This window comes from Gambusia affinis, linkage group LG17 (genome assembly GCF_019740435.1).
Source record: "Gambusia affinis linkage group LG17, SWU_Gaff_1.0, whole genome shotgun sequence".
NCBI classification, from domain to species: Eukaryota; Metazoa; Chordata; class Actinopteri; order Cyprinodontiformes; family Poeciliidae; genus Gambusia; species Gambusia affinis.
Window position 1 is genome coordinate 6,357,450 of NC_057884.1, and position 21,942 is coordinate 6,379,391.

A 21,942-nucleotide genomic window follows, 5' to 3' on the forward strand; every position below is an offset into this window, starting at 1 on the left:
AGCTTCCCCCATTAGATGGAAGAGCTGTCAGCACGAAGAAACAAGAGTTGGAATGTTAATAAGATAAAATACTCAAAAAGCCTCAGAGTTTAGACAACATGCTTACTTTGGGATGATGTTTTTTCTTTGTTTTTTAAGTTAAAATCCCTTTGTGTCCCATCATCCAAATGCTTTAGTTGTTACTGCATCTACGCAAAGTCTTTCCAAATCTGTTAGGACGATCATAATATTTCCTCCGGTTTCACCGACGTAACTCAGGGCCTGTCGGTTATTGTTGGAGCGAAGCGCTGTGACGTTCCGTCTACCAGCAGAGACCAATCTGTCACCAGCCTTCGGGTTGGACAGAGGGAAGATTTTCATGTCTCTCCTTGTGGTTGTATTTAAACACAAAAGCAGGAGGATGAAGACGCAGCTCTTTGCAAACCTTCCTCACGTTTTTTTCATGCTGCAAGCGAGAGACTGTGCATGCACTTTATGTAAAAGATTCAGGATTCTGAAGTTTTTATTTTTGTGTTCAGGGAAACGGCATGCTGTGTAAGAAACACGGAGCCTATGATCTTGGCAGATTCACAGTGATCCGTAACGTGGGGATGAGGGGGAATCCCAGGTTAATTGTGGAACTTTGATGTTTTGCAACATCAAGCGGCTGCATTTAAAGTTAAAGATACCCAGAAATAATCTGCTGCTGAAGATGAGAGTTTGTTTTTGATGAGCAGTCTAGATCTTCAACTCATAAAATCAAGTCAGCACCTTCTTTAACCTTAAGAAGTGATATTATACGTCATTTCAACAGTTTTCTCAAAATCCACACAAAATCACTTATGTCTAAGTATTTTTTTAAATTTCATTAAAGCAGCAGCACTAGTTATGAATTTGTTCATTTTATTAACTCAAATGTCAAACTTTCAGCATGAGATGATCCAGAATAGCTTAGTCATTGCGTTCCGACTTCTGCACCAACAGTGATAATAAAGATGCTTTTTTAAATTTTTTTATTGTGGCAGTCATTTTGTTTCTGAACCAAAGTTCTTGGGTTTAAACATACCTGACTTTATTGTTTATTTCTAGAGGACTATTGGAGTCGGCACATCCAGCTATAAAGAACCGTTAGACGACCATCTCATTCAGTTACACAAACAAAACTTACAGACAGAAGTTGTTTTCCTTCTACTTTACACATTGAAGCGTTTAATGAAAAAGTGTCTGACTAAAGACTCTGTGTCAGGGAGAGCTGAGCTTTGACTCTTTGTTGCATCAAATGCATAAATGACCAAATTCTACTTCTGTATGTTTCATGTTTTTACATGTATGATTCAGTGGTTTCTGTAATTTTTTCTTACCAGGCACAGGCTTTGAGAAATGCTGCGATAGATCAACATAAACTTGCATCTAATTTAAAGGTTGAAATAGAGATATTTTTTTTTTTTTTTGCAAATAAAAAAGATTAAAGCAAATGTTACTTTTACTCCTAATGTGAAAACGGGAACACTTTATTTGAAGCGGTGTGTGCGAGAAACTGACGTGATGCTGTAAAAAACATCACAAATGTTCATCGTTGTTGTCATTTGGTTAAAAGTTTGACACTTTTTTTTTGCACTTTTAATGCAACTATGGATTAAAAATGTCATTATTTACTAAATGACTCTTCATGACAACAACCAAAAAGATTGATGAAGAGTCCTTCATGTTCATGACGGGCGTTATGTCATGTTTGTGACTGTATCATGTCAGTCTTACACACACCCCTTCGAATAAAGTGTTACTGCAAAAACTCTTAAAAATTATCATTACTCTTACCACCTTTACAATGTGTTACAATGGTCCAGTCTAATTGCCAGTCCAACTCGTGGGCAACAGAATACAAATTCACACCACACTTTTCAGGCTTTTACTTATAGAAATCTGTAAAAAAAAAAAAAAAAAAAGAAATTATAATTTGCCCTTCACTTTTGCTTCTTTCTGTTTATTACTTAAAATGCTGCTCCAACACTTTTCAGTTTGTAGCTGCAGAACGGGAAAATGCGGATTTAAAGGAGCGTCGCGCTGCTTTGCAAATGGGAGAAGTTAAGTAGAGGATCTAAAACATCTGCCCCAGCGTGTCTAAACTTCAGTGTCTTCACTGTGTGAGAGAAGCAAAGAGGAAATGCCTCTGAGATGCCCAGGATTTCCTTTACATTAGTGCAGCCTCGGCTGGCTCAGACATCAAAGACTGGGTGGAAAGCGCACTCATCAAACAGGGCAATTTTCCACGCTGTTATTCTGCCACTCCTGCTGATATTGCTGCAGCAGCACACGCACTTACAGACTGTACAAGTGCTGCTCTGCTCAGTCACAGAAATACGTGGAGCCTCTTTAACAGGGTCCTGATTTGGAAAATTGTGTCTCCGCGTTATTGTGAAGGTTAGGATTTCATGTGCAAAACATGAAATGGTCTTCAAGATGCTGTTTTGTTGTGTGCTTAATCGCTTACCCGTCATTTATTTGAATAAAACCATGTCGGCTCTCCGTTGTTTTCCTACATGAGTCACAGGAAAGAAGGATGTAGAAAGTCCATTTTTACCAGTTTCTGAAACGGATAGTTCTACTTGAAGTTAAGCAGGAAGGATTTTTTTTCCTCCCACTCTGTTGAAAGTATTTTATTTTTTTTTCCACTGCTTGAGCCTTGTTCTGTCCAGCTTTTTCTGATTGGTTTTAAAACCAAACATTTGATATAGTATTTTTAAAAATCTATCAATCAACTTGCAAATTGTTAGATGGCATTAGGAGTCCAGTAGCCTAAAATATTTCCTTTAGGAGGAGACTGATTTACATTTCCAGCATATTCATTAAATTCTGATGTTTTGCATTACTCATGCTTCCTGATTTGACATAACTTCCATGTCCAAAAATATAATGTAAACTTTATTTAGTCAGAAAATATTTTTTTATAGAAGGAATATATTGTCCTATTATTTCTTTGACAATTGCTGTGAAAGAAATCTTCATGTTTACTCCAATTTTTATGTATTTATTTTTTCTTGGAGTAGGAGGTTTTATTTTTTTATTTTTATTGTAAAAAATATTTTTTTTCTCAGTGGGAAAACTCAGCAGCATAGTAACAGACAAATGGATGCACACAGATTCTCGCAAGCTAAAATATAAGAAAAAACACAAGCGACTCCGCACTATGGACAAATTTACAACATAAAAAAAATAATACTGTAATCCTACAGTTATCGAAAATAGCTTGGCTGACTCGGATTCAAAGAAACCAGGCCGGTTAATTAAAAAATTGTCCAGAATGTGCATGTAATATAATGTAATATGCTGAAGTTTATCACTTTTATCACTCTACGCACATCATTTGCAGCGAGAGAGGCCAGCCGTTGGCTTTTCAACATTTTTAAGACCCGATCTTTTTATATTAGAAGAGCGAGCATAAACATTGAGCAGATGTATCACAGCGAAGGGCCCTGACTCAGAGAAAGTCCATGTAATCCACCTTATTTTTCACCAAACACATGGGGCCTGTCGGCGAGGGTGATGTGTAGAGGTTTTTACCAAAACAATCCTTTAAAGGTCAAACAGGAGTAGGTATGCAGCAGCTCATCGCATTTTCCTTTCTTCTCTCTAAGCCTTGACATTTGTGCAAAGAGAGTGATGCGTTGTGGTTTGAAAAAAGCAGAAAACAGACAGAAGAAAATCCTGAACCAGAATAAAGCATGGGATGATACGGGCCAGGAGAAAGTAAATATATCTTAATAGTCCAGCATTGTGACATAATTGGTTCTCTAAGTTTGGCGTTTCTGTGTGTTATAAACTTTTTTTGTTCCTGGATTATTTGTCGTATTCCGTTAGATTACTCTGAAAGCTGCGGTCTCTCAGCAGACATCCACGTATCTGGCTAAGGTTTAGACTTTTAAAGTAATTTCTCGCCAGGCAGTCTGGTAATAAATCCTTCAGCTCTATAAAAACAACAATCTGGCATTGTTAGATAAAAAAAAAAAAAAAGACTGAACAAATATATGGGGAAGATTTAACAGACCACATTGGAAGGCGTAATGAGATTTTTGCTGTGTGTTTGTCTTAGCAAATGGGCAGCCCAGACGGGTCAGAGAAGTTCAGAACCAGTTCAGCCAGGAGGCTTCAGACCCTTTACTCTCCACCATCAGCGACTCGGATCACAAGCAGCAGACTCAGGTTGTACATTTTATTTTCCAGTTAATCCGATCCTCAACTTTTTTAAACCCTTTTTTTTTAATTTCAACTCTTAACTTCAGGCTTGTGAAAAGGACATTAAGCTGAAAATAGAAGATGTGACGTGTGACAGCACGGGGACTGATGGCGGCCTGTGGGACCCCGATGATCTTCTTCTTGCCACCGACACCCCTCCGCCTCGCCCCCGCTGTGAAGATCTCCTCCCTGAGTTCGTCTCTCTCTCACCAGTCGATCAGGCCCTCACCGAGCCAAGCAGCCCGCCATTGGAAACCTGCGACATCAGGTGTTACAGTCTCCTTTGTTGAAGTCTCTATGTGCCAGTGTTCCTGTTTTCATGACGTACTTATGATGTTTTTATCCCCCCCCACCACCCAGCCTGGTGGCCCTGGAGGTGGACAGTGAGGAAGGAGCTCCGGGGCCAAAGTCTCTGCTTTCCCGGCTGTTTTCAGACGCTGGTAGAAGCGAAGACAAGAAGGAAACTCCGCGTCCAGCTCCCGATCTCACTTGCACTCGGAGCCAGTCGGCCTCAGCGTGCGAACCCGTCTCCAAAGTAAAAATTAGCAGTTGCACTTTCCCAAACATCTGTTTTCATGCCTGTTATTTATTTTACTTTTGCCTCGATTTGTTTTTTTTTGCCTTGTAGGACTTGAGTGAGGACGGCGTTCGACTTCGTTCCTATTCCTACTCGTACTCCAAGTTCTGTCCTAGTCGCAACCCCAGGGAGAACCACATGCCGGAAGGCGGCCCTGGTCGGTAGAACTCTGTCCGCTTCACACCCAGAGCATTTCAGTCTAACACACGGCTAATTTTCCTGATACTTTCTTCCACTAATGGAATAATCTTACATGTTGTGTTAATTTGTGAGCTACAGTCTTAACACCAGTATAAAGTACAGTCATGTTTGAAAATATCCAGCACATTTACACACCACATTTTCTAAAAAGAAATATAAATTTTTCACCCCGTTTGTCAAAACCCTGCTGTGTAATGCCCTGCTGAGAAACCTGACTGCACTGTTCACGCTGATAGTTTGCACCCTCCTCCTGCAGTGGTTGTGTTAGCCGCCTTCTGTCCACTGTGCCCTGTAGATGGCGTTCTCCACAGCGTCAGCCACAGCCGATCTCTCCTTCAGGCGCTCTCTCTGTCTAAATCCACCCTGTCTCTGTCTCTGCTCCACCCGGGCAGTAAGTACTGGACGCCTGCAGCCACCGCACCACACCCAGCACTTCACTGACAGCACTTCTGTGTGTGTGTGTAAATGTGTGTAAGTGAGGCTGAGTGTTTGGGAATGCAAGGATGTAACATCTGAAGATGGAAAGTTATGAAAATAAGAATTTACATTTCTAGCTAGCAGAACAGTGTGATTTCTTTCTCTTTTTTTTTTTCCACCTTTGGACTTCCTGTCTCATTTTAGGTCATTGTTATCTCTAGAATTTAAAAATCTGCAAAACAAACTTATTTAGATGGTAAAAAGAAAGAGAATTAGGTGACAATCAAGCCAATATTTTCTTTAAAAAGACATGAATTTAGCTCCATTAATAAGAACTCTTATTTAAAAGTGAGTTCATGTTGAGTTTTGATTTCTGTGTCGAGCTTTATTTCTACCTTTAGTTAACCCTAATCTTAAAAAACTTAAAGACAGAATTTAAAAAGTGCCTGTTTTTAACTTAAATGACAATCTAACATGAAAATAAATGCATGTGAGTAAAACTTCCCTTTACAGTGTTAGATGAATTGAAATTAATCAAGTATTTTATCATAGTTTTTTTGTTGTTGTTGTTGTTGCTATTTTCTTGTAATCTGGGAGGATTCATGATAAAATTGATTTAATACTTATTGCTCCTGTTTTGATGAAGTTGTCATATGTCAGCACAGCTGCATCTCAGATCACTTTTCAGAATGGATGAAGAAGTTCAGACCGTTTGTTTGCCTTCGTCACAAACACTCACGATGTTCAAATCTCAAGCCGTTAAAGACTGAAAGTTATCGAGGCTTCATTGTTATTGTTACTGATATTTTTGCAGCTTTTCTTTTTGTTGTCTATCAAGGACTTTAACAGCTTCTCTTGTTGTATCTCTCCACAGAACAAAGAGCCTCCAGCGTTTCAGAGCAGCCCAACGATAAAAGGTATAAATCTTTCATACTGGACTGTTATTTTATTTATTATTTTTTTGCAGTTTCAATGAATATCTTAATATATCTGGAATTTCTTTCTCTTTTTTTACATTCTGTCACATTGCAAAAAAAAGTAGAACATAGTTGTCAAGTAGAAGGAATATTTATTTAGTTAAAAAAAAACAACTTAGCAAGACTTTGCTACCTCACTCATCCTAGTCTGTTTTCAAATGGTTTCCAAAGTAGTTCTGGTTGTATGTTTTGGGCCGTTATCACCCAAAACATACAGCAGGTGAACTTTTGCCTCAGGTATTTTGCAGCTTCTCATAGGTTTTTATCAAAGATTGCCCTGTATTTACTGATATTTAACTCCTTCTACCTTCCCTTCAGCTATGATCCTAAAGCATGATGCTGCCGATGCTTTTCTTAAAGGAGGGGATGGTTTAACTTGTGGCTTCTGGCTAAAATAAAACGGCTTCATTATTAACACTTTAGCTCCCGTTGCGGCACAATCAAAGTCAAATATTGCATTGAAGATCACTGAAGATATCAGGCCGGCTGTAAATCGCAGAGATAAACTTTAATATTTTACAAGCTGTGTATGATGTCTCTTTATTTCTATGGCTTCACAAAACTTCAGTGTGTGTGTGTGTGTGTGTGTCCGTGTGTTTTCCAGAGAAGTTAGGTTCCGTAAGCGGGCCCAGTCCGCTGACGATGAGGGCAGCGCTGAGCTGGCAGAGTCGCTGCAGCATCTCACCCTGTCTGAGTTTCTCAAAGAGTATGTGTACGGGACCGACCTCTGTTGACCTCTGTTCCCTGACTGTCCCACAGCTGAAGATACTAACCAAAAACCAAACTGGTAGCTCCTTCCCCATCTGGCTCCAAACAGCGCTAGAGCAACTTGAGCTCCCGCTGACTGTAGCATGCACAGGCGTCTTGGTCCGTTTTGGATGTTTTTAGATTTTTTTCTGCTTCTACCTCTTACTCACTCTCACGTCCCAGCAGTGCAGAAGTGGAACACTGTTTTCTTACATTTTACTTACTAACAAAAAGGATTCTTGAGATGTTTTCATGTCGTTGCTTTGACTCTCCGGGAATGCTCTGCTCCGAAACACATCCGATTTGAGAATGAACCTTTGCACCTTAAACTAACCGGATACATTTCATTTGCCTGGAGGTTTATCTCAAAACCAGCCCTGTTCTGCTTGCTTTTGTTCTTTTCTTTACTTCCCAGGAAGAAGAAGAAGAAGAAGAAGAAGAAGAAGAAGCAGAAAATGTGACAATTTTGAGTCTGCCTTATGAAAACCATCCACTCCGTATCTGAAGTTGCAAAACTTTGGGACCTTTTTTTGTGCAGGATTGAAGAAGAGGAGTTGGAGAAGTGCAACATTCCCACCAAGGCAGAGTCAGAGAAGTATAAAGTCATTCGCACGTTCAGCTTTCTGAAGAACAGGATGTCCAGCACACGCAACAAGACCAAGGTAAAACCAGCAAGCCGAACTGCAGATTTCCAACTAGGGATGCATGTTGGAGCAGCATCAATGTTGTCATTGAGGCTCGTTTTTTTGTGGCCGTTGAGGAAAACAGGTCAGACTGCAGTACCTGGAACTAAGCAGAAGCAATAACAGTATGGTTTTATACTTTTAGCTGTTATTATATGAATTGTGGTTTATTATGGTATCAATAAACTGGGTGCAAACTCCCAAAACAGACATCATGGTTCGGATTGTTAATTTTGCTGCTTGAAATTTCTTCCCCACACTTGGTTCCATGTGATCATCAATAAATATTAATTGATTTGAAACATTACAAAAATATTTCTGATTTTGAGTGCTAAAGTTACACTACAAAACAGTGTAACTAGTTTATGATGAGGATGTTTATTTTTAGAGCCATTTACTATACATCCTAACAATTTTAATTTTAAATCCTCTCTTTTCATTTTAAGTTGTTATAATAAATCCCAAAAAATTTATTGATCCGCCTTGAACTCAACATTACCCATCATTTTTGTAACCTGATCCTAACACTATTATGGAGTGTTTTTGGAGCAGGAGCGCTGAATAAAATAAATCCCACTTCCAGTCTCAGTTTTAGTCTCAATAAAGATGCTGAAGCTTCGCAGTTCCCAGCTCTGGTCTCTGCTATGAACTATGCGATTGTCTTTTGGCTTTCTGGGAGACTCGACCAGGAAACAGTTCTGGGAATAACTCAAGGTCAGAGCGACAGACCAAACATGGTGTCCGGCCTCTTTTCTTTCAATGATTCATCCGCGGTTGTCGAGTCAGCACAGGGACTGGAAACCCTCCCCGATTTCAATCTATTGTTTACACTTTGCTCTGCTTCCGAGTCCCAGGACTTTTCTTACAGCTCGGAGAGAGGCGGGATTTGCTTCCATGCTTTTTTTTTTTTTTTTTTCTGCCCCCCTCTCGGGCTCGAAGTATATTTAACGTGTGAAATCGAAACTTTAGAAGACATTCTCCGAAGCTGGTCTTTAATGCAACTGTTACATCGTAGATGTAGGTGTGATTATCTGTACGGTTTGGCTGTTGACACCTATGTCTCTGGCATGGTTTTCGAAGGGGAAAGGGAAGGACAGAGAAGCCAAGGATAGGCACCTGAACGGCCACTGGTTTGGAACGGGCCCCTGTTTAGGTCCCACGCTGTGTGTGGTGTGTGACAAACCAGCTTCTGGAAAGGACCTTCTGCACTGTTCAGGTGAGTGGAAGGGAAACTCAAACACACAGGAGCCATCCGACTGAAATCAGCAGTGATTTGTTCCTCCCTCAGGTTGCACTGCTATTGTCCATAAGAGCTGTAAGGAGTTTGTCCCACTGTGCCTGAAGGTCGGTCCGCTTTTTATTTGGTTCTCCGTTTAAAAAATAAAATGATCTGCATAGAGTTTTAATCAGATTTTCTCATATGTTACTTAGAAACTGCAGGATAGATGTGTGATGACCGTGGAGAAGAGCAAGACGGCGTCTCTTCCGCAGAGTAAGATTTGACAGATTTAACCAAACAGTGCAGAAAAAAAGTTTGCCACCTCCGTTTTTTATTTTTGTAAATATAACAACTGATCTTTGTCTGTTTCCCTCTCAGACTTCACAGTGAGAGACAGTCCTTCCCATTCTGTGATCCACGTTTCTGCTGCTCAACCTGTCCTCACCCCAAGGGAGAGGAAGGACGCTGGGACACAGTCATGCTCTTTGCCTGGAAGCCTACTCAACAGTCACAGGTCATTGAGCAATCGGAGTTTATTACATAGATTAATGGGATGATAATAGTAATAACACACTCCTGTGTTCTACTTTGTGGTGCAGTATGCTCGGCGAGAGTTCAGAGACAGAATATGAAGGCCTGAGGCTGAAAAGCCACTCGGAGGAGCTCCTGCCAACTCCGGGCTCCTCTGCCTCTAATGAGTCGTCCTTCGGAGACGGTATGAGATCCAGGAAGGCTTCATGTTGAAAATATCCACAAAGCTAAACAAAAGTTAGATATGCGTCGACGAAGGTTTCCGATCTCCTGCTTTTTAAAGCTTTGACTCCCAAATGTTAGTAGATCCGGATTTTTCACCGATCAAAATATTTTGCTCTAGATTTTCTATCATTAGCAGACAATATTTGTGTTTTTCATAAGCGGAGGCAAGGCCACGCTCTATTGGTCAAATGGCTTCTGTTGAGCTGAAATTTAAATCGACCTTTAGCATCTTGCATTAGCTATTAGGTTATTTTAATTGCAAAAAAATAAAAATTAAAATTTTCTTTTCCAAGTGTATTTTTTAGAATGTAGTCCAATTCCCTAACTACAATGTCCAAAAGGCGACCCACATTGAATCAAAGAACAACTAGCATGTCTGTTATTATTTATTTATTTATTTATTTATTTCATTTTAATCTTTGACATTGATTGGATTTTGAAACACCTCCCTGACACTGAAAATGCTGCAGGTAACTTCCAGTCTTGTTGCTAGAACATCTGGTTGTTGTGTCGTTGTTAGCATAATCTGTTGACGCTTGGGTTTGTCTCCTACGCTGACCAAAATAATATCAGATTTTTCAGGCTGTGTTCAACCTTAAAGTCAGCTTCACGATCAGCTCCTTTGTACACCTCTAAGATAAATGCATTGCTTTTAACCCACATGGTCTGGCACTCATTCCCTCAATGTGGGTAATGACTAAAGAAAAGCAAGTTGTTTTTATTTTATCTCAAAAAAGATCTTCAATAACATTTTTCTGTGGCTTCTCCAGTTATTCCTGGAGTCCCTGCGGGTGTACTATTGATTATACTATGTATGACCTCTTAGTGAAATTTAAGCTTAAGTCAATTTAAATGAACATAAAATTGACATTATAGTATTTGATCTTCAGAAATGGGTTAAGAATCAACATTCTTGATCATCTCAGCCTTTATATCTGAAGATAAAAAGTCTTTTGGTTCAGTTCAACATTTCTTCTGAACGGAGTTCAGCACAATTCCTCTTTAATTAGTCTTGGCATCTTCCAAATTTAGCCTCTAATGTTTTTTTTCCCTCACAGCCAGCTAATGGTGGATGTCACTGACAAGGATGAGAAAAGAAATTAGTCTTTTTAACTGAATTTCTTTGCATGCTCTGGAAGACTGTTTATAAAAAAACAAAACAAAAAAAACAATCAGAAGCAATTTTGTGTACCTTTCTCTCTCCTCAGACTGTGTGGACTCGTACATTCAGACTCACGGCAACATATTGGCGGATTCTGCTGATTACGAAGCCGAGTCGTGGAGTTTGACGGTGGAGCACAAGTTTTGCAAGAGGCAAGACAAGCGGGCTGTCAAGAGGCAGGATGTTATCTACGGTAAGCAAATGTTAAAGGGATGACTTGTTTTCTCATGTGCTGTAATCACATAAATGCTTAAAAAATTGTCAGATTGAGTAACATTTTTGTGCAGCATTTCTTTTCCTCTTGACACCAAGAGTTAGAGTTAGTGAAGCAGAAGAAAAAAAGTAAAAAAAAAGGAAAAGTTTTTGCCTTCATCTGTATTAGTTAAATCTCTTTTTTTTTTCACATTTTACAACAATATTTTACTTTGGGTTGAAGTTTGTCGCTAGTACTGACCGAGCGTTTGACCCGACACAGAGCTGATGCAGACTGAGCTCCACCACCTTCAGACTCTGCACATCATGGCCGAGGTTTTCCGGCGAGGCATGAAGGAAGAGGTGCAGCTGGACTCTGAGTCGGTGGAGCGGGTGTTCCCCTGCCTGGACCAGCTGCTCGCCTTCCACCACGCCTTCTTCGCTGCCATGAAGGAGCGGCGTCAGAGCTCCGGCCAGCCCCCGGGTCACAGGAACTACCTGATACAGCGAATCGGTGACATCTTGCTCCGACAGGTTAGCACCAACCTTACAAATTGCCAGTACAGTAGAGTGCAGTGCAATAATGAAACCTGCCTGTAGTTTTCAGAAGAGAATGGGGAAAAAATGAAGGAGGTGTACGGAGAATTCTGCAGTCATCACAACGAAGCAGTAGCCTTTTTTAAGGATCTCATGCAGCATAATAAGAAATTTCAAAGCTTCATTAAGGTATTTCTTGTCCTAAATCTTAGTTAGCATTGTTACAATTCAATGGAGTTGAACATTGTGTAATAAAACCTATAAATTTTTAAAGCAACAAGGTCATAACTCTTTGGTGCGGCGGAGAGAGATCCCAGAATGCATTTTGCTGGTAACTCAAAGGATCACAAAATACCCAGTGCTACTGGAGAGGATCCTGCACTATACTCAAGGTTAGGCAGCGACTGCCCCCTGCTGTTAAATCACAGTCACTGCAGAGACTGAAACAAGAACACCAAATTGTTCTATATTTTTGTCCTTTCTGATCTTCCAGAGCAAACGGAGGAGCATGCCAACCTTTCCAAAGCCCTGACTCACATTCGGGACGCGATAGCGGGCGTGGACGTGAAAGTCAGCGAATTCGAGCGCCACCAGAGACTGCAGGAAGTGTGGAACCGCATGGAGAACCGCAGCGCGGCCAAGCTGAAGAGCGGCAACACCTTCCGCAAGCAGGACATGATGGGTCAAACGCTCAGACACCAGGGCATGCTGCTGTGGAAGACCGCCACTAGTCGCCTTAAAGGTGAGAATCCCTACTGATTGTTACTCCACAGTTAATGTGATTGAGTTATTATGTTGAAACTGATTCTACTTTCTGCTCACGTTGACTGTCCTAGATGTCCTGGCGCTCCTCCTCACAGACGTACTCGTCTTCCTTCAAGAGAAAGACCAGAAATACACTTTTGCCACTGTGGTGAGTGCAACAAATAAATATCACCGGAGTTACTATCATCTTTGCCTGTGGCACTCTAAGGGATTTTCTGCGCTTTTCCCACAGGACCAAAAGCCTCCTGTCATCGCGCTGCAGAAGTTAATAGTTCGAGAAGTGGCGAACGAGGAGAAAGGGATGTTTTTGATCAGCGCCTCTTCTGCAGGCCCAGAAATGTACGAGGTCCACACTTCATCCAAAGAGGAGCGAAATACCTGGATGAGGCTCATTAGAGAGGCCGTGGAAAGGTTGGTTTGCGTCTGGAGCTTTCAGATGTATTAATACGTTGCAATGTATTAATACGTTCATATTTTGTTACATTCCAGCCACAAAATTCAAAGCATCATGTGACTCCACGACTGTATGTTTTTTATTTTGGCCCTCGCGAATGTTGTACGAGTGTCAAAGTGAAGCCCAACACGTGTACTTTCACAAGCGAAGCTTTAAGACTTTCGTCTTTGAGTTCATTTCAAATGTAATAGACGCTAGATTAAAAAAAAGAGAAGGAGCCAGGAAGTTGGGGAAAAGGTTTGAAGGGAAAAGAGTGAAAAAAGAGGCATAGAGAGAACACAAGTAAACACCCTAGGAATCTGCCTCTAAACTTGCAAAAAGAGAAAAACAATGAAACCAAGAAACTACAACAGCAAACAACAGATGCATGTATAATAATAAGAGTTATCACTGGAAAGTACATGGTACAAGTTAAAACAATATTTGGTGACAAGCGAAGCCCAGCTGAGAGTGTGTCTCAAAAACACCTTTGAGTGCGTACTGGGTTTTATTTAGAGATTAGTTCCAAAGAAATGTGCGAAACATAATAAATTGCTTCTACTTTACCTTGTGTTGATCTGTCATATACAATCCAGAAGGACAAAAGTATTTGAATTCATAGTTGTAACGTGACAAGATGTAAAAATGTTTAACTGTACTCCTACATTGTTAGTTGTTTTTTTATTGTTTGACTCAGCTCCCCTGAGGAACCTGAGGAATACGCAAGTGAATCAGAAGAGGAGAAGCGAACTGCTGAGGCTCGCTTCCAGAAGATCCTCAAGTTGCAAGGTAAATTCGTTCCAAGTTGGTGTTGTGCACATTCTGCCAACGGGAGTTGGGAAGTAGACATTTTTTATTTTTTTTCTTCAAATTTTTGCAAATGCCTGAAACTGCGTATCAGAGAGCTTGACGAGTCAAGACCAGCAGATCTGCTCCAGCCTGGAGGAGAAGCTGCAGATCTACACAGAGCTGTTCGCACTGAGCGGGAGGTCGGACGCCGCGCTGGTGGAGCCGCGACTGCTGGTGCAGCCTCAGTCAGAGGAGCTGCCGCAGGCCGCTGCGCTACTGGCTGCTGCTCTGCAAGAAGGTGGGACATGACAGTAAAGTATTTCTAGCCATGTTTCACTTTGGTGATACATAAAAATCTCAGCCTTCTTAGCTGAATTATCACACAACAAATCCATAAAGACAGGGTTACTTTGCAGTACTGATTAATCCAAAAGTGTAGGAAATTTTATTTGATTGTCAAACTCTGAAACAATATTGAAACATTTAAATAGTTTCATTTAGTTTTCAGACGGTATTGCATTTTCTTAAAGATTAAAAAAGTACATTCATAAAAAATACTATTTCATACGCTGCTGTGTATTTCTATATAATCCTACGAATTCAAATAAGAGAGGAACAATTTTACTGTTTTGGAGACCTCCACCTCTAATACTTTTGATTTGCATTCACATTTTGACACATAAAAGAAAAAAATATATAAATATGCTCCAGGATTTTTAAAGAGGTAGTAGTGTTAAGTATAATAGAAATTAAGAAATGGAAAGATTATTTCTATTTCTGTGTTAAAGCATGCTCCTTAATATTTATCAGATTTATATTTGACTTGAAAATAGAGTATCAGGGTACATGCTGTCTCTCGACATGTTAATAGACTAAAAATGCTGGGAGTTCTGACTTCTGACGTGTTCAATGAGCAAAAAAATATATTTTTCTACATGTTTGACTCGCCAATCAGGGTCAATTAAAGATAAACTAATCTTTGGCCGTGTGATTAATGAATCTCAAGTCCTGATTTGATAAAAATGATGTATATTCCTGACTAAAATGTTAGAAAAAACAAAAACTAGTCTCTTAAAATATGAATATGCTTATGTTATACTTTGTTTTCCATTGTGCTCTTGCTCCGTACCGTTCTGTTTTATTTCAGCCACGTGTTTTTCTTTTCTTTCATTTGCTTTCCAGCTGAGAACCTCAAAGCCGCGCTGTCGTCCAAGGCCCGCTCTCTGTGGAGCCACAGCCAGGACTCGGACTCGGCGTTTCCCATCAGCCCCGCCGCTCTGTCCGATCCCTCATCCCACACTTTGGAGGACACCGGGAGAAACCGGAGCGATGGTTTTGACCTTCAGCCTACATCTGACTGGCAGCAAAAACACCCGAGTACAGTTGACTTTGAGGTAGAAGTTCATTTCTTTTAACGGTTGTTTTTCTAGTCTTAAGCAGCAAATTGTTAATGAAAGCATCCACCCATTACTGCGGCAGTTCAGGTAAGGTGGGGCTGCAGAGGTAACACAGCCTCTCCCAGGTTGTTTTCAGGGTTTTTATGTTTTTTTTCCACTCTATTTACAGATATCAGCCTAGTGTTCCTTTAATAATTGATCACCATCTGTTAGAATTACACTTCAATCTTAATGTTGTGAATTATTGATAGACTCATAATAAAGGGAAGTCCATTTAGCTCTTAAAGATCCTGCGGCATTAAAAATAGATATGGTGGCTTGTTCCAAAGCCGTTTGTGCTGCTCTCTGCACCCTTTATGACCTGTGAGCTAAATTACACCGATAAGAATGAGTCGTTTTTTTATCGGCTCCTGTCAGGTAATGGGGGCTCCTAAATGATGCTATATTGATGCATTTTGCCTGGAGGGGGCGCAATTGCTGCATGAATCTACTCTTACCATGATTGAAATGCATTTTGAACTCCCCGTGCAGTTTGTTATTTTGAATAATTTTGACACCGACGTTAAATATTGCATTAAAATACATGATTGATATATTGACCTGGATTGTTATTTGAATTTTTCTTTTCCTCTAACAGGCTGCTGAGAGTGTCCAAACCTTGACTCAGTTACTCTACAGTTTGCAGGTAAGAGCAGATCAACAGGAAGTAGTGCATGATTGTGAAATGGAATCAGTTTTTTTGTGATTTCTACTAATGTTGCGCGCCAATACTCGTGTTTTTATGTGTAGTCTTGCCACAGTTTTAAGTTTAAACTTTAACCGTACAATAATACCTCATCGATATTATTATTATTTCTTTCGTCTAAAAAAATTTATTCATGCTCTTTTTGTTCTTTCAATATGTAAAGAGCATTTTTAATTGTTGTAAAAAAATAAAACGCAAAAACCTCATTGAAGTCCAAACAATATATGTATATATTTGCAAGCTACGCCTTCTTTGGTAGACGCTGACTTTACTCATCTCTGTTCAGCCGCCACACAGATATATTTGTTTGCAGAAGAGACCCGAAGCCGCAGGTTTGACAAACAGAGTAGCATCGCTGTGTTTGGCTGTTTGAAGCCAAAGGAAGCAAGCAACAGGAACTCTTCCCCCCAAATGATTATTTTTTTGTTGCTCAGAAACACAGGAGGGTCTTTTGTTTGGCTATGCACACACTCGTCTCTCACTATAAAATGTAAATTTATGTAGAGAGGGTGTGTGTGTTTGTATTTGCATTTGGTTTTTGTTTGTGTGTGTGTGTGTGTGTGTGTGTGTGTGTGTACGCTTTCCTGTTTGGATATAGGGGTTTTGATCACAATGTGATTTTCATATTCAAAGTTTTGTTTTCCCTCATGCGTCTGCAACCAAAACCAGTGATTCTACCAGTAAAGTGGATGCAAGGGGGGAAAAAACTAGGTCACCAGTTGAACCTGACTCTAATTTCCATTATAATTTGCCATTCAAATCACCTGAAACGAGGATGCACATGTGCAGTAACGTGCACAGGTAGACAATAGGAGGCGCTAGAGTGTCTGCCCTTTTTACACTGAAGGAAAAAAAAAAAAGTGCCCTTCTAAATTTATTATTTTTTAAAATTGTACAGCATTAATATTTTCTGTTTTGTTGTAGGCCGGTCGTAGTAAGCAATAGATCAATTAATCAATTAACCACATGATGAATTAAAATGAGCTCAGTAATTTCCATTTGCATTATGTATCGTTTTTTTCTTTTCTCTCTCCCTCTCTGCCAAAAACTGCGTGACAAAGAGCTTTTGTCGCAACTAGCCACTTTTTTGTGAAGTTTTGTTTAGCGAGACTTCATAACTCATTTTATTTTGTTTACTTTTTTGGATATTCAAAATGTCTCCCAGTTGAGTCATTATGCCTTAGCTATTATACCAACTGAAAACCGTCTTAAAACACGATGTTGTGGTGGCGCAGGGGTTCAGCACAACCCATGTAAGGAGGCCTTAGTCCTCGACAGTGATGTCACAGGTTCAAACCCCAGCCTGCATGTCTTCCCCCTTTTCTCATTACCCACTTTCGTGGCAATTCTCTATCATATAAAGGCCACTAGAGCCGATAAAAACTTCAAAAAACAACAAAAATAGTTTTGTTTATCGCAATAACTCGGGGACAATTTATTGTCCGGCAAAATTAGTTATCAGGACCGGACTACTTACACCTCAAAATGTCTGAATAAATGTTCATGTTCATTTCCTGTTTACGCCAGGCTGCCGTAACCATTCAGGACACTTGCTACGAGGTCCAGAAGCTCCTCCTGCAAGCGGGTGAGCTGGCCTCGCCCCGCGGTCCCTGCCTGCACCTCCACGGGCTCCGCGGCAACTCGCTGCAGGAGCAGGAGAAGCAGCGTAACCTGGAGAAGCGCAAGGAGGAGGTGGTGGCGGCCCAGCGGCTCCGGGAGCAGCTGCGCCAGGAGAGGGAGCGCTGGGAGCGAGAGTGCCAGGCCAAGGAGAGCCAGCAGGTGGAGCAGGAGAGCCGGCTGGTGGAGAGGGAGAGGAAGTGCCTGCAGGCTGCGCATAAGCTGAGGCAGGAGAGGGAGGAGCTGGAGGAGCAACTGGACGAGTACCAGCAGAGCCTGGAACGCCTCCGGGAGGGGCAGAGGAGCGTGGAGAGGGAGCGCGAGCGTCTGGAGGACCAGCAGAAGCTGCTGCAGGCCTGGAAGCACGGGCGGCAGAGCAGCCTGCCCGCCGTGATACCCCACATGGTCATCCCTCTGGATGTGCAGCAGGTAAGAAGTCCAACCTCCAATCAGCACTCCTCTGGAAGAAATGCTCGACCCTTTGAGGAGAAAAAACAAAAATGAACCAAAACCAAAATTTATTACGGCTGACATCATTATTGTATTATAATGTTATTCCCTCGTCAAAAACAAATCTGGACTTGCCTTGATTCTTTCGTGCATGTTTGAGAAATCATTTAATCTCCCGTGGCAACCATTCAGCTATGCAAAACACATGGGGAGACCTAGTTTCTCCTCAGAACTGCAGTTTCCAAGCTTCTGAGCCTCACAGAGCAGCCCTCCCCCCACTCAGCTCCTTCAGACTAGCCAGTAGCAATTAGCAAACACCTGATGGAACTGCAGATCTGTTGAGCTCATTACGCAAGTTACTTCCTGGTGTAACACTGGTGAAAACGTTTTAAAGATTAATAGAGAAGCCATGTTGTGATGACTTCCTGGAAGTGGACTTTCAGAGAGAGCAATAGTTCCTTAAAACACAATTTAAAGACAATAAATTATGACTGTAAGTCACATTTGACATATGCAGCATTTTTATAAAAACTGAAAGTAACACAGTTTATTTTGCTATAAAATGTCGCTGTGTGCCTGGAAAATACAAAGTACTGACCCTTTAAGATGCTGGACAGCCTCTAGTCATGCAACTCCACCCGCTCCCGTCTGTAACAAGAAGTGAAAAAGACAGTGAGGTTGAGAAAATTGAGAAAATTTCAAATTTCGACGCGTCGGTAGTAGATGTGGTCGTGGAGGAAGAGGGGCAGAAATTATAAATTTTTTTGGGAATATTCTGCATAGAGTAAGGATGTTGGAATGTAAGACTTTTTTTTTTTTTTTTTTACTTCTAAACTTGTTCATCTGTGTGTGTTTTTTTTCAGTTACTTGCAAATAATTGCGAAAAATTTGTCCTGGGGGTTTAGTGCCATCCTCCATTTATCGTTAGAGGTGAACTGCTCAATATATCACGATATCGACTTTAGGCCACATCGCCTAGCCGTAGTGGTGTCGTGCAGCACGGTTCATCCAGTATCCCTTTCAGTGACCTCACTAATGAGATTCTTCTTCTTCAGAGAGCTATCAGCTTACACCGGTTCACCCGTTTCCTCCGCGGCAGCTCAACCCAGCCTTGATGTACAAGCTGTGATAACGAGAGCAATCCCAGCGCCATTCGTCTTCATGCTTCAGCGGCTCGGCTCACCAATGAACATCTCAATGATTAATGATAATTAAACCGCCGCAAATAAAAGCTTCAACAAAAATAATTAAAAATCCGAGGCACGCAGCCCCAGGAACCAATCAATTGTGTCCTAAAGGGCTTGAATTATTGACACTCTGTTTGAAAAGCACCTCACTGAAATTTGCCCTGAAGCCGAAAGGCGTAGAAGATAAAGGATCACTGCTCTCCTGGACCGCTGGAGACCAGGACTTGAATGATGAAACCAACGTGCCACATGTACCACATTCAACGTCTTGCAAAGGGTATTCACTCAAAGGTGGTCAGATTGGATGGAGCCCACGGGTGAACATCAGTTTTTAAGTTTTGTCGCCGCTTCCTTATTGAATTCAGCTCCGAACTTTATCTCGGCATCCTAACAGATGGGTTTGCTCTGACATAAACCATTCCACTGTAGGTCCGACAGGAGTTTTTGTCCTACTAGAAGTTAAATCTCTGACCAAACTTGAATTATTTGCAGCTTCTGTCACTTTATTTCAGGATTGCCCTGTGTCTAACTCCATTCATCCACCTTACAGCATGATGCTCCCATGCACTACTTTAGCAACTGTCCATTTTTTGAGTGTATACTCCAGCTAACAGTTAATCAATTACTAAATTAGTAGGTTAGTTATTTCATAATTGCCATAATTAATCCAATCAGTCTTTTCATCTCTATAATAAGTACTTTTTATGTGGAGTTCTGCTGGCAGGTGGGTCTGCACCACAATGAGCGGACAAATGAGCACACTCAGGTTACAATATTCCCCCTCTCCCTCATTAACTTACACAGGCCACTGTGGCTCTTTTATTTTCCTTTTGTAGGCTAGGTTTGATAAGGCTCTCCTTGCTTTGAGCAGACTTACTGTATGTATTTCCAGTCATCTATTTTAGTCGCCACGGAGGCCCCAGTAACAAAGCGGTGCTTACAAAAAGGCGAGCGGAGGCAGTGGCGGTCCTAATGTTTCCCTGGTAATGTTTTAGCCTAAGGCAGTAGTTCATAGGGTCAGAGACGGATCGAATGACACACACACACACACGCACACACACACACACACACACACTCGAATATCAGCTCTCAGGTCGTATCTAATTAGCTGTTCTGCCTCCACTCAACAGTGGAAAAGCCCTGTTGACGTGATCATCAGCGGTCATTGAACGAGTTGCCAGGGTTGCACCCTGGACAGGTCCAGAGGGACATCTTTCACCACAAAAATCTAATTATCAGCCAGTTCAAAAAATTGAACACACTGTAACAGGTTGTGTTTTAGAAGTCTGCACTGGAAACAACCAATCTTGGCTGTGAGAGACCGATTTCAAAACATCAGCAAACAAAGTCCAAACAACTTTTATATCATTTTCATACACCATGAAAACTAGAACACACGGCTGTGGGGTTCATTCTACGCATGCATGAGCAGATGACAACAAAAACAACAAAAAAATATATTGTTCTGTATTGTGCTACTTTACCAGTTTAGCTTAGCATAATTCTTGATGAGGAATATTTTCCATGAGCACTTTGTTGGGAGACGGAGACGAGTTGTTATTTACGATTAGGTGGAAGCTAAAGGTGAAAAACACATGCACATCGCAGGACATTCTAAAATCACAGCACCATCTTGTGGCCTGGCATAATAACTACAGCTGACTTGAGGTATCTTGGTGGTTCCGTCCAAATGCGGATCTTTTTCTGAGTCGACGTCTGAAAATACCGACAGGTTCACCTCCGACATGGCCTTTGATCTCCTGCATCTAAAGGAAAAGTCTTCACCATGGATGTTCTCAGAACCATGTCATTTGTGTATTTTTGCTGTGAAATATATTTACATAAGCAATGACTATAATTTACTTGTTACTTGTTCAATGTGACATCTCATGCTGCTGGAACATTTTACTGCTGGGGACACGGTTTCCTTTGAATTCACGCTGCTTTCGACCCGAAACGTAACGCTGGGATTTTTTCTCTGCCTGACAGGCCTCTCCGCCAAACCACTCCAGACAGCACTCTGGTAACGGCTCTGTGTTTGTGAACGAGGCGGCGTTTGCCGGCGGCAGCGTCAACAATCGCCACTTCCACCACAAACGGAACGACCCGAGAGCACACAATTGTTTCAACAGCCTGTTGGACAGATCTAACGACAGACAGTACCCTGGTGTGACGAGTCCGTCCGGCACTGGATACATCTGCACTAATCCCCTGGGAAGTCTTAAGCTCTCAACCAGTGGTAAGAAATGCCTAAAACCTTGTTCACATAAGACTGGTTTATTGTATGTTAATGTCTTTGAAATGGCATTGACATTAAATTATCAATAAATGTATTGGCATTGACCAGATAACTGGTGTTACCTCGTTGCCTCCTTTTGTAATGTAGGCTTGAATTAAAGACTCAGTTGAGTCCCATCATCAACCATGTAACACGTAAACCATTTAATCGAATGAAGGAAGTACTGTTTTTAAAGTTTTGATTATTTTTCCAATTGAATAAGCCATATTGAAATATCTCAAACTCTACTTGCACCAAGAAAACTCCAAAACATCTAAAGTCTTTTTTATGCTCATGAAGCAGACTGCAGTGGTAGTTATATGAGTTGAATCCTTGCTATTGCATTATTATGAAATGCACAGCTGATGCTGTCCTGTATTTATTTATTTTGTAACTGTAAAGCACATCATGTTGCAGCCGACAAAATCTTTACCAAACATAGTTCCTGTGTGGTCTTAAAAAATCAGGAAAATTGGAGAATTTGATCAGTATGTTACTGAAAAGAAAAGGAAATTTGAAGAAATGTTTGGATTTCCAGATATTATGTCATGTCTGACTCTCTGTGTGTTATCTTCTTGCCCCTCTTCCTTTTATGCTTTGT

General features: G+C 41.0%; 1 protein-coding gene and 1 long non-coding RNA gene across 9 annotated transcripts in view; one reads left to right on the forward strand and one right to left on the reverse strand.

Moving 5' to 3' along the window:
* Positions 1 to 21,942, forward strand: part of arhgef28a (Rho guanine nucleotide exchange factor (GEF) 28a) — a 49,585-nt gene that overhangs the window by 21,198 nt on the left and 6,445 nt on the right. Inside the window, exons 10-36 of one of the 8 annotated variants that reach the window (XM_044095971.1) lie at positions 4,070 to 4,179; positions 4,260 to 4,480; positions 4,573 to 4,747; positions 4,841 to 4,946; positions 5,286 to 5,381; positions 6,282 to 6,324; positions 6,989 to 7,090; positions 7,547 to 7,588; positions 7,670 to 7,793; positions 8,895 to 9,030; positions 9,103 to 9,158; positions 9,246 to 9,306; positions 9,412 to 9,547; positions 9,633 to 9,760; positions 10,998 to 11,144; positions 11,427 to 11,677; positions 11,744 to 11,869; positions 11,955 to 12,072; positions 12,174 to 12,422; positions 12,517 to 12,593; positions 12,678 to 12,856; positions 13,576 to 13,667; positions 13,780 to 13,965; positions 14,850 to 15,061; positions 15,702 to 15,749; positions 17,337 to 17,855; positions 21,053 to 21,302. In XM_044095971.1, coding sequence (XP_043951906.1) covers positions 4,070 to 4,179; positions 4,260 to 4,480; positions 4,573 to 4,747; positions 4,841 to 4,946; positions 5,286 to 5,381; positions 6,282 to 6,324; positions 6,989 to 7,090; positions 7,547 to 7,588; positions 7,670 to 7,793; positions 8,895 to 9,030; positions 9,103 to 9,158; positions 9,246 to 9,306; positions 9,412 to 9,547; positions 9,633 to 9,760; positions 10,998 to 11,144; positions 11,427 to 11,677; positions 11,744 to 11,869; positions 11,955 to 12,072; positions 12,174 to 12,422; positions 12,517 to 12,593; positions 12,678 to 12,856; positions 13,576 to 13,667; positions 13,780 to 13,965; positions 14,850 to 15,061; positions 15,702 to 15,749; positions 17,337 to 17,855; positions 21,053 to 21,302 — 3,990 coding nt within the window. Of the gene's footprint in view, positions 1 to 4,069; positions 4,180 to 4,259; positions 4,481 to 4,572; positions 4,748 to 4,840; positions 4,947 to 5,246; positions 5,382 to 6,281; positions 6,325 to 6,988; positions 7,091 to 7,546; positions 7,589 to 7,669; positions 7,794 to 8,894; positions 9,031 to 9,102; positions 9,159 to 9,245; positions 9,307 to 9,411; positions 9,548 to 9,632; positions 9,761 to 10,997; positions 11,145 to 11,426; positions 11,678 to 11,743; positions 11,870 to 11,954; positions 12,073 to 12,173; positions 12,423 to 12,516; positions 12,594 to 12,677; positions 12,857 to 13,575; positions 13,668 to 13,779; positions 13,966 to 14,849; positions 15,062 to 15,701; positions 15,750 to 17,336; positions 17,856 to 21,052; positions 21,303 to 21,942 lie in introns of all 8 variants that reach the window. The other 7 variants (XM_044095970.1, XM_044095973.1, XM_044095974.1 and 4 more) reach the window with 7 other exon arrangements.
* Positions 17,776 to 21,024, reverse strand: LOC122819327. The gene is made up of 3 exons (XR_006368587.1): positions 20,548 to 21,024; positions 18,475 to 18,524; positions 17,776 to 17,905 (listed from the first exon to the last, which is right to left on the reverse strand). It is a non-coding gene; the product is annotated as an uncharacterized LOC122819327 (long non-coding RNA).